Here is a 12,672-nt window from a genome sequence, read left to right on the forward strand (position 1 = left end):
TCTCAGGACCTCTGCCCTGCTGCAATTACTATTTGTTAAGCACTAGGTGCCAGGCACTATGCTAAACACCTTATGTGGATGATTGTTCATTAAATGTTTTAGGAATCGTGTGGAGTGAATGCAAGGAAAGTAGTTTCTCTTGGCATTTGAAAACTTGAAAATATATCCTAGAAATATTGTTTCTCAGACTTACTTGCATAAAAAGGATTATTATGTTTTAATATAAGTAATTTTCAGAAAAACGAATCCACATTTTACAGGATAACTATAGATTCTATCTTAACTTTTTTTGGCTTTAAACGGGCATTATGGGAAACTCAGCATGAACCTTCTTTCATCCTTTTGTTGCCATTAAATTGCAGTGAGTTTATTTAAACTTCAGGGTGCTTTCTGAGCCCTTATTAGCATGAGAAATTTTGTTCCCACATTTTGAAAGTACCTTGACAGACACACAGGTTGGCTGAACTGACAGGTCGCCCTATGAGAGTCGTGGGCTGGTATCATTCCCATCCTCATATAACTGTTTGGCCATCACATGTTGGTAAGTATTATGGGGTTGCAATGTTTATTATTCTCAAAAATTAATATCATGTTTCCTTCTTTATTATGTAGGGTATGGTTATTTTGAATCAAAATTTGTCCTTCAGCAGTTGTTATTATTTTGATTTATTTTACTGTGTATTAAAAGTAATGATTTATGTCATATTGATTGTTTTTAATAAGTATGTCAGTTGATATAAAAAAATTAAACTGTTAACTAAAAATTGCTGATTGCTGAATATCATTACTGTCCAGGACACTCCCTCTCTGCAGACTTAAAATTTGCAAAATTGATTTTTACAAATGCTGTTTACATATAGTCCATTGGGGGCTCTCAATATACACCTTTACCCTTCTAATCAGTGCTTTCTCTCTACCTTTACCCTTTTTGAGATGCATAGTTGTTTTTTTTTTTTTTTTGTCTGTATCTGCCTCTCCAGAAAGAAGGAGAATAACTTGGGGAGAGTGAACTAATATTCATGAGCATTTAACTATGTGCTAATGGTTTACAAATGTTTTCTTCTCTAATCCTTGTGGTAACTTGTGAGTTAGAGATTTTCTCCCATTGTACACAAGGGTAAACAGAGACTTAGGTGAGTTAAGTAAGTGGCAGAGCTGAGGTTAGAAATGAGGTCTGACTCCCAAGTCTGCTCTTTCCACTGTGCTACTACTAGTCATACGGGTTTGGGTTGATAGCTGTGATACGAATAGCAAAAAATCATCAGTGGTGCAGTCCCAGACTTTAATGAGACACGACTGGTCCTAAGAAATAGAGAATTACTTCTCAGTCTTGGGTGGGTGAGGATATGTCTCAGAATTCACCTGAGAAAGCTTTTATAAAATGTATCTGCCCCAAATTAATCTTTCCTAGATCCCAACTCAGACCTACTATAACAACCTCTGAGAGTAGGTATTAGGTGGGGATAATGTTGAACACCTCCAGTTAAATACTGATTTAGAATAAGGGAGATGACAAATCTACCTTCTCCCAGATTTGCCAAATGTTAAAATTTTGTAACATTTGCAGTATCATTCTCTTTCTGCGTATAGGTATATAGGTGTATATGTCTGAGGATAATTTTTTCCTGAAGTATTAGAGACTAAGTTGCAGACATGGTACCTTTTACCCCTACTCTTCAGTATGAATTTCCTAAACACAAATTCTCTTACATAACCACAGTATATTTATAAAAATTGGGAAATTAACATTCATATACTATTATTTAAATTGATAGCAAGTTCTATGTTCATCTACACTGTGATACGAATGGCAAGTTCTATATTAAATTACAGACCTTATTCAGATTCTTTAATTGGTTCACTAATGTCCCAGTAAAGGTTGTTTTTATAGCTATTAATCTATTCCTGTAAAGCCTTAATATCACTGAATAAATTCAGTGTCTGATTTGTTTTCTTGTCACTGTCGACACTGAAATCAGATTGGCCTCAAATTTTTCCCATGGTAGTGCCATCAGCCAGAAAGAACGAAGTACCAACTACTAATGAAGAAAAGTTTGACACATATATTCCTGAACAATTATTGTCACTATAGCAATACGTTAGAATGGAAAATAAATGCATAAAATTTGGTGGTAGAAAGAAATTCCCTATGAATTTAGGGGGAGAAAACCTTATAATTCCCTGAAGCAGAGCGCCCAGTAAGTTTCAGACTTCAGAATAACTGAATTCTCTCAGGGCAGAAGATCTCGGCCATTAAAGAAGAACCTGGGTAGGAGTTTGTAATGCAGCAGAAACAGTAGCGGGAGAATTTTAATCTTTATAGCAATTTTAAAAAAAGGGATATCACAGAAAGTAACTGAAAAAATCAACTCTAAATTATGAAATGATTAAGGAGCCAAGTGCAAATAATTCAACACAAAATAGATTTGGAGTCTAGAGTATAGAGATCCTACCTGAACAAATATTAGAATATGCAATAAAAGCTATGTCCCACCTATAAAATGAACAACAAAAGAAAGACACAAAAGCATTTATTTGTAAAACTCTCAAGGACAAGGAGAGAGTATATTAAATATCTAAGTTGAAGGGCAGACAACATTCAAAGGATTAACAATGAGGACACATCAGGTCTCTCACTTGAGATCTCAAAAATATTTACAGGCCGGGCATGGTGGCTCACGCCTGTAATCCCAGCACTTTAGTGGGATGAGGCAGGCAGATCACTTTAGGTTAGGAATTGGAGACCAGTCTGACCATCACGGTGAAACCTCATTTCTACTAAAAATGTAAAAATTAGCCGGGCATGGTAGTGGGTGCCTGTAATCCCAGTTACTGGGGAGGCTGAGGCAGGAGAATTCAGTTTAACCCAGGAGGCGGAGGTTGCAGTGAGCTGAGATCGCACCACTGCACTCCAGCCTGGGCGACAGAGTGAGATTCTATCTCAAAAAAACCCAAAAAATTACAGTAGTGAGATTAAGAGTACAACTGAAGAAAAATAATTGCCCAACTGAGCTGGCATTCACATTTGTCTCCAAACAGCCTTTTAAGAACTAGTGCCCTATAAATGTATGCAATTATGATTTGCCAATTAAAAATAATATTCAAGAAAGTAAATAAATGGGAAAAAAAAAGAATTGAGTCTAACAGAGGCTCTGTATTTCAAACCTCAGAGAAAAAGTGAGCAATGAATAATAACTGTAAGTCCCTTTAATAGGAAAAGAATTCCAAGCTGTAGTAAAGAATGACAAGTGAGAAAGAGTAAATTCTTTTTTTCTGTTAAAGGCATAATTTTAGTTGGGGAGGGAGAGGGATGTGACCATTTCAATGCTTTTTATGATAAGGCAATTAGTGCAATTAGATTAAGTTCCAGTGGGCTAGGTAAGACTGGTTTTTAAACACATTTTAAAGGGATCATTCTATAAAATGATTCTTCAAGAAATTTATGGATACCTGTATGGAATAATAAGGTCATGGCTCCTGCTGTCCTAGACCTTAATGATTTTGTTGGGGGAACAACACAGTACTAAAGGGAAAAACAACGAGTGACATGACAAAGAAGAAATGGGATGTAGTCCACATAAAACATTTGTATGGACAAAAATAAACAGGGTAAGCACCTATAAAAATAAAAGCCAGCTGGGCACGGTGGCTCACACCTGTAATCCTAGCACTTTGGCAGGCCAAGGCGGGTGGGTTGCCTGAGCTCAGGAGTTTGAGATCAGCCTGGGTAGCATGGTGAAACCCTGTTTTTACTAAGATACAAGAAATTAGCTGGGCGTAGTGGCATGTGCCTGTAGTCCCAGCTACTTGGGAGGCTGAGACAGGTGAGTTGCTTGAATCCAGGAGGCGGAGGTTGCAGTGAGCCAAGATCACACCATTGCATTCCAGCATGGGCAACAGAGCAACACTGTGTCTTGATAGATAGATAGATAGATAGGTCTTGGGATTAGGAAAAAACAATAGTAGGATCGTATTAAAGGCAAGCTGCAAACCTAAAGACTTGAACAAAAACTAACAAGCTAGGTTAAGCTATATGGGGGAAATAAAGATAGCAGTCATCATCAGCTAAAGGGTGAGAGAAGGTAGGTCATTAATTCTATAACAAAAAGCACCGTAACTAAGGAAACTCTAATGAGGCTGAATTATGTTCCCTACCATAGCAACATGCATGTATACAGGATAAAATTTTACGTGTAAGAAATGGAAACTAGTTGAAATAGAAGAGCTTGATAACCCACTTTCAGAATTTATTCATTCCTTCAAAAGAATATAAAGTGAGTTGGCCTTGGGTTGAGGTTGGCAGTGGAGGGTGGAGAGAAGGGTGAACACAAAGACTTTAAAATTGCATCTTAGGAGAATTTTAGTCTTACAGAAAAATTTCAAGAATAGTATGAAGAACCAGATGCAGCAATTGTTAACCTTTGGTCACGTTTGCTTTATCATATTCTCTCTCTCCAACATAAACACATGCACATGTGTACACATGCTATTTGAGAGTGAGTTGCAGACATGATGCTCCCTTACCTTTAAATACTTCATTGTATATTTCTCAAGATCAAGGCTGTTTACATAACCAGAGTGCCTTGGTCAAAATAAGCACATTTAATAAGTTCAATAATATTGTGTAAAGCAGAGAACTTACTCACATTTTGCCAGTTAAATGTTCTCTTGACGAGTTCCTCAGACCTTTTTTCCTTTTTCATGACATAGACAGTTTGGGAGACGGAATATTGCTCCATTTGACTTTGTCTGCTGTTTGCTTATGACTAGATTCAGGTTATACACTTTGGCATGTGGTGCTAGGCCCTTCTTAGTGTCTCCCATCAAGACATGTGTGGTTTCTCTGCCACATGTTAACATTTTCATGCGGCTGATGAGGCAGAATTAACAAATGTGAGTCAAATGGGAAGAGGTAATAACAAGCCTCTTCTCAGCATGTCAGTTTGTTGAACAGATACTGAGGACTTGCCCATGCCAGTTTGTAATAATATCTGCAAAGCCAATTCCAACATTGGGAAGCTGTGCATGTTCCATGATATCTCTGACCAGTATGTTTCTACTTTCTACAAAGGCAAACCCTTTCATTTTAAAACCTCTGAATTCCCCATTTCTGTCTTCACATTCAGTGGATATCATTGCTTCCCACTTTAATGGAGAAAACAGGAAACATTAGAAAGGAATTCCTCTGTTATCTCTGCCTTCTACTTTCTCAAGAACCGTACGTTGTTTGTTATGCCCCTCTTTTTCTTTCACATCTACATACTTTTCCACTATACTGGATTCTTCCCGTCATTTATCATTTCTTTCAACAAATAAATTTGAGTGTCTACCATGTGTCAAAGTGCTGAAAATGAATGAGAGAAACAAGGTGCTTGCCTTCATGGAGCTTTCAAATGTGTTCACACTCTATTCTGGCTTCTAGCTTCGTTGCTATATTAAAGTGGACCTTGCTAGAGTCATCAGTGGTATCCATGTTGAAAATCTAGTGACCATTTTAAAACCCCATCTTATGAAACATTGACACTGTCAAGTATTCTCTACTTATTGAAATACTTCCCAGCTAATCATGAAGAGTGTGTGGCTCTTTTGGAAAGATACTCAGCTGAGGGTCAGAGCTGAAATACCCAGTCCAAAACCAGATGGCTAGTAAGTAGCAAAGCCCGTATCTGAATTGAGTTTATATGAGTCTAGAGCCTAGGATTTCTACAGCATCTCACTTTGATTGAGCAAGTGGGAATCCTATTCATGGAAGTAGGAAATGAAGGAGGAAACATAGGTTTGGTGGTGGGGAAAGACATGTAGTTCAGTTACATCATACACACACTTAACATATCTGAATTTTACCTGTATTGTACATGTTTGCAAAAGAAAAAAGTGATCTAAATAGTGCAGACTATTTCATAAATCTCACGATATTTGGTACTGTTTGTAGACGTTATTCTTCTACCATTTATTTACAAGTAAAATAAATGCTTATCCAAGGAGACATGTACCTGTAGTTACATTCCTCCTTTTAAGATCTGCTCAATTCTTTTTTTCTAGTACAAAGGTGAGTTTTAATATCTTTGTTTAAAAAGTTTTTTTTTTTTTTTTTTAAAGTGGGGTAGGCCAGGTGCAGTGGCTCATGCCTGTAATTACAGCACTTTGGGAGGCTGAGGTGGGAGGATTACTTCAAGTCCATCCCAGGCAAGATGGTGAGATTCTGTCTCTTAACTTTTTGTTTTCAAATTAGCCATGTGTGGTGATGCATGCATATAGTTCCAGCTACTCAGGAGGGCAAGGTGGGATGAACCCTTGAGCTCAGGAGTTGGAGGTGGCAGTGAGCTGTGATTGCAGCATTGTGCTCCAGCATGAGTGACAAAGCAAGAGTTCATCTCGCAAATTTTTTTTTAAAGTAGGATATGAGAGATATAGCCAATTATTTTCAGATATATAAAAACATTTCCAATGGGCTCCACATGCAATTTTGGATTCAGAGCAGGTCTGCCGCTTTGCAAGGCACTACCCTTTACAGGAACATTTTCACCACATAGCTACTAAAAGGAAATGAGAAGGCCTATTTCTGAAATGTTTCCATGTACCCTTGGGTGAAAAACACTTTCAGTTCATTCCTCCACTGACATTAAAAGAGAATGTCTGTATTTCAGGCCAGAATAATAAAATGGATTTTTAATACTACATATGGCTGCTTCATCATATTTCTTAGGAATGGTGCTACGTAATATCACCGTGCACAAAATCACACACTCTTCAAGAAAACTGATTGTTAAATAGTTGTGTAATTGCCCACAAAGGGGCCCAGTACATCCTGCAGCCTGCTTCATGCATGTGACATTTAGTCTAACAGCTTAACCAGCCCTCTGCTGTACTTGCTGCAGAGAAAAGCTGAAACTGCTGGTTTCCAGGTCAGTTTATGTGGTCCAATCCCTGACCTGATTTCTTGCTGAGAGACCGAACCAGAGGACTCTAGGGCCCTGCCAAGGGCATCTGTACTGTACCGGGCCTGAGTTCAACAGAAATCAGATAAGCAATCTCCAACTTTTCATCCCTGGGTCTAAAGTCACATCCTGAAGAGTTTCGTTACAACAGTAATGAAACCCATACATGGTTTCCTATTGCTTTCCCTTCTTAATTTTCAGTGAGGATAATGTCACCAGAAGGTTCCATCTCCCTTTCTCAGTAACAAGGAGAAGTGAAACAGGCAATGGGATCTCAGACAAAGTCTAGGCTTGAGCCTTGGGGCGGTTTACCAAGTTTCTGTCTAGACCACGGAGATCTTTACCAATTTGCTGGCTAGATCTATGGATGCCTGGTTCCCCCAGTAGCTCTGCCATTTCAGCTACTTGAATGACGCTGAGGAACTGCTCTTGGGTGATTTCGCGAGGTTCTTTACCTTTTTTTTTTTTTTTTTGAGACGGAGTTTCGCTCTTGTTACCCAGGCTGGAGTGCAATGTCGCGATCTCGGCTCACCACAACCTCCGCCTCCTGGGTTCAGGCAATTCTGCTTCAGCCTCCTGAGTAGCTGGGATTACAGGCACGCGCCACCATGCCCAGCTGATTTTTTGTATTTTTAGTAGAGAAGGGGTTTCACCATGTTGACCAGGATGGTCTCGATCTCTTGACCTGGTGATCCACCCGCGTCGGCCTCCCAAAGTGCTGGGATTACAGGCTTGAGCCACCGCGCCCGGCGGTTCTTTACCTTTAGAAGTTCTGACAAAATGACCGAAGCTCTTTCCATATGAGTCTTGGTGGCAGGCCAACCTAGGCCTGGGAGCAGAGGATGTACCATGCCAGGTCATGCACAAGGGATTCTGATTATCCATCTGCAACACACCTTGCGAACTTGTCCGTGGTCACCGCTATCTGTCCAGTGCTGGCTGACGTCCAACCTAACCTGGAGTGGGTTTCTCCAGCAACATGTAGGTGATGTACACCTTGTGCAGGCAGTCTTGTAGACAACTTGACCTGCGCGCCCTCCGTCCATCCCTCCTGTCCCTCCTTTACTTCCTTGCCCAGGCTGGAGTGCAGTGGCGTGATCTTGGCTCACTGCAACCTCTGTCTCGCAGGCTCAAGGGATTCTCCTGCCTCAGCCTCCCGAGTAGCTGGGACTACAGGTGCTCGCCACCACGCCCGGCTATTTTTTTTGGTATTTTAGTAGAGATGGGGTTTCACCATGTTGGTGAAGCTGGTCTCGATTTCCAGACCTCAGGTGCTGCTCACCTTGGCTTCCGAAAGTGCTGTGATCACAGGCCTGAGCCAACGCCCCTGCCCGCCCTTTCTTTAGGAAACCGGGAGACGCCCCTGCTCACAGCGCCATCTGGTGGATCCTTGTGTAAGAACGGGATTAAAGCGCTTGTAAAATCCAGAGTAAAGGTCTTCCCAATCTCTCGGCTTCCTCAAAGCAGGACTGGTCAGTCACCTATTCAAACCAGGCATCTTCTTGCAAAGCACCCCCATCCCTGTTCTCGAGTCACCCTACTCTTGGCCAAATACTAGGCTCTGAAGGCTCACTCCACTTTATACAGCCGATCCTCAACAACATATAGCAAGCAGCAGATGTTCTCATCCATGATATCCCAAAGATGGCGAGGCTAATGCTCCCATGTCATTAAAGTATCTCATACCTCTGTTGGAGGCTTCTGAAATGTCTGGCTATTCTGGGGGCACCAGCGGCCTTTTCACTCAGAGAGCAGAAAAGGCTGAGAGGTGGCCGGTACGGGTAGATAGTGTTGCGTCTGGCTGGGAAGCAGAATGCCTGAGAGAATGAGCGGAGGCTGACGGGGCAAGGGTGACTGGTGCAGGGTCTGAGGCTGCTGAGATGAGGTTGACCGTCTGTAGGATGAGAGCTCCTCGCGGGCAGCAGTGGCTGGAGTGGGTTCCTCCGAAATCAGGTGGTCTCCCAAGGCGTAGCCAATACTCAGACGTGGTACATCCATTACGAGGAGGTGCCAGAATGATCCCTTCCAGAGAAGCTTCACCGGCAAGAAGAGTACCCCTTCCCACAAGAGCACATTCACACACGAGGGTCTCCCCGGATGGGCAGGGCTGGCTCGCTTTGGCACGTATCAGGGTAAAGGTACTGAGCTCACGAGAAACATACTCTTAGTAGCATTGTTCTAATACAACCAAGTTGAAATGTGAGGTAGACAATTGGATATATGGTTCTGACATTCAGAGTAGAAGTCTGGGACTAGAGTTTGTTGCGCAGGGGTTGGGAGTGGCTAGTGTACATTTAAAGCCATAAAACTAGATGAAATTTCCCAGGGAGTGAGAGCAAAGAGATAAAAAGACAACACTGAGCCTGGGCCATGCCAATATTTGGAGAGAGGGAAGATGGAAAGCATCCAGCAAAGGAGACAGGAGGCAAAGTGAAAACAGTGTTCCAAGGAGAGAGGGATCAGCTGACATCAGGTAAATTGAAGACCAAGAATAAATCACTGGTGACCTTGACGAAAAGCACTTTGGGTGACATCATGAGGATAGTACTTGTTTTCACTGGTTGCAGATAAAATGGAATGGAAGTAATGCTTATGAAGTGCCTTTTATGTGTGTTAAAAAGTTTGCAATTTTAAAATTACAAATACCCTATGAGAGAAAAGATGATGTTTGTCCTCATTTAACTGACAATGAAATAGCCTTAACAGTACCAAGAATTTTACCAAGGTCATATAGCAGTACAGAGACCATTTTTATAGTGCTACATATTTTTAGCAGTATTTTCAGCCAATATTTTCTTCATACTCATTGCTAGGTACTGTTTGCTCTTAGTCTTTATTTAGAAAGATGTTGGGGAGAAGTCAAAATCCACTTGAAAAAGGTATACATGCAAAGAATGTTGGAGAACAGATGGCCAAACTAAGTGAATGTAAGCCATTGGACCAAACTGTAATTTGCAGTGTTTCATTGTGACACCTGGTCTTTTGTATCCTTTATAAACAATGGTCTGAAGACTAAATTTAGCCACTGTTTAGTTTTTGGCATTTAATATTTTAATCCTTTCTAATGTTGGTATTTGGTATCCGTTTATGATCTCTTTTCAAAAGTTCAGTAAGCATATCAAGCAGAATCCTATGGATAAAAAAAAATCAAGTAACATCATAGGATGGTTTCTACTCTCTGGGATGTTGAATTTATATCACAATCACTTCTATACAATGGCTCCTGTAAGATTTTCCTCCATCATAATTTCACACTTTGTTCTTTAGTAGCAAGCCTAATAAATATATTCACTTTCCTAGAAGCTGCCCATCAAAAGGCTTTTTCTAGGAAATATTTTTTTCTCCTTTCAAAGCTTTTCTTTGAGTCTTCATGGAGGATATTACCAAGTTCTGGGTTAACTGAAATTTTCTATTTCTCTTTCTATACCACATTTCATAGCAGAGGTACTCTTGGGCTGGGCAGGCTAGAGTTATTAATAAGCTTTATTATTTAATAGCAGACTTTTCATAGTATTATCCTAACCTAGCAAAACATTTATACTTTGATGTTGTCCTTAGGATATATTCCTCTTTTGCCTATACAATCTGAATCCTAGGGAGATTATATGTCACTGTTATCTTTAAATCTTCAAGTCTGTAAGATATAGTCTATTGACAGAAGATTTTTAAATTTTCATTTGTTTTCAGATGTTCGCACACAAGCCATGTACCAGATGATGGATCAAGGCTTTGTAGGACTTATTTTCTCCTGTTTTATAGAAGATAAAAACACAAAGGTATTTTGTTTTTGTGTGTATGTGTGCTGTGTGTGTGTGTGTGTACATACAGAGTAGAGAAAAATCTCTTTGCAATTTTAATAGGATGGCCAGGAAAGGTTTCAATGAAAAGGGTCATTGAGTCAGGACCTGAAGAAGGTGAGGGAACAAGTCTTATGGATTTCTTGGGGAAAGAACGTACCAGGCAGAGGAAATAGCCAGTGCAAAGACCCTAAGGCATGTTGAGGGAACATCAGGGAAGTTGGTGTGGCTGCAGCAGATTGAGGAAGACCATGACCATACATCCCACTTTGCCTCTGTCAGTCCCAGTTTTGCCCTATTATCCTAGTGTCTTCCCTCTTGGAGGTGTCCCAGTTTGAATGATAACTCATTTAGTTGTCCTAAACAAGGCCCAGATCTTGTCAGGGCCTTGCCAGGCTTTGACTCTGACTTGGGAAGTCACTGGAGGATGACTTTGTGTTTTAATGGGATCTCTGGCTTCTGTGTAGTCTGAACAGTAGGCAGAGGGTGGGGGTGGAATCCATGGCATCAGTGAAACCTGTTAGGAAGATACTGCTATAATCTAGACAAGAGATGATGGAGGTTTGGCCATGGTGGTAAGAGTGAAGACAATGAGAAGTGGTTGTATGCTGTATATACATATGTATATATACATACATACATTATCTTCACTCTTACTATATGTATGTATATAGTTTGATGGCTAGTGATAGTAACAATTACCATTTGTCATCTACTGTATGGCATGTACTTATTAGGTGCTTTACATGAATATGCTGTAACCCTGACAAAAGCCCAGGATGATTATTCCCATTTTATGGATGAACAAACTGAAGCTAAGAGAGGTTAAGCAGTTTGATCAGTGGCCAGTCTTGCCATTCTCTATTTGAATTCTGTTTGAATTTTATGTTCATGTCAAGAGGTTATGATATGTGTCAGTTCAAACAAATATTACTACTTAACATTGTAGGTATGAATTCTGCCAAGAATACCAACAGTGTCTTATTTACTGCACTAGCTATATTCTTAGAATCTGTGTTATAATGAATATTTTCCATAAAATCACTTTTCCAGAAACATTAAAGTTCAGTACCTTGAACTTTATACATCATTTAAAATGCTTTCAGCTTTGTCATCATACATTTATTTATTTATTGTCATCATAAGTAGTTGTTGAATATGTTTGTCAGCTTTGAGGACAGCAGTTTGAATGTTCAGGTTCTTAGGATCCTGGTTCTTGTCTTTGTTAATAATTCCCTGCTGTTACATGACCAGATGTTTGGTTGTGACCATCTTATGTTGACTGAGCATATGATCCTTTTTATAGAAATTGATTTATGGCAAAGTACATCTTTGGAATCTCTTTTAACCTTCTGCTTCTGGAGGGACCTTTGGGGTCTTCCTCAGTATTAATCTTTCTTTGTGTGACATTTCTTTCTTTCTTTTTTTCCTTTGATAGACTGGCCGGGTACTCTACACTTGCTTCCAATCCATACAGGCCCAAAAGAGTTCAGAGTAAGTATGAGAGAGACTTACGTGTGTGTTGGAGGGCTAATCTCCAATCCAGGGAATTTATTGTTTTGTTTCATTTTATTTCTTTCACTGGTAAGACACTAAGAACTCTATATTTCTATTTATACTGATTTACAGCTCTATGATGAGTTAGAATCTCTTTAGCAGTTTGGATATGGGCTACCTAGGAAGCTGGAGTCATAGGAGCAGTCTCTTAACTGTAATTACATCACCACAGTCCTGCTTGACATTTAGCAGGTTGGATATGGGTGAATCATAAAACAAAGATTGAACATGCAGAGTATTAGATGTGTATAGATTCTTGTCTTTGCTGTGTCATAAATTTGATTTCAGAATTAGAGTATCTTATTTAAATGTTTATATAGATCCATTTCCTTATTGAAATCCAATTCGATCTAAATTAGCAATTTTTTTTTTTTTTTTTT

At 39.8% G+C, this 12,672-nt stretch overlaps 1 protein-coding gene across 2 annotated transcripts in view; it reads left to right on the forward strand.

Moving 5' to 3' along the window:
- The window catches only part of BRCC3 (BRCA1/BRCA2-containing complex subunit 3), a 69,161-nt gene that overhangs the window by 6,565 nt on the left and 49,924 nt on the right, over positions 1-12,672 (forward strand). For both annotated transcript variants that reach the window (XM_017516219.2, XM_017516220.2), the window contains exons 5-7: positions 454-541; positions 10,626-10,714; positions 12,174-12,229. In XM_017516219.2, the coding sequence (XP_017371708.1) occupies positions 454-541; positions 10,626-10,714; positions 12,174-12,229 (233 nt within the window). The remainder of the gene's footprint in view (positions 1-453; positions 542-10,625; positions 10,715-12,173; positions 12,230-12,672) is intronic.

This window comes from Cebus imitator, unplaced genomic scaffold (assembly GCF_001604975.1).
Source record: "Cebus imitator isolate Cc_AM_T3 unplaced genomic scaffold, Cebus_imitator-1.0 Scaffold576, whole genome shotgun sequence".
Lineage (NCBI taxonomy): Eukaryota > Metazoa > Chordata > Mammalia > Primates > Cebidae > Cebus > Cebus imitator.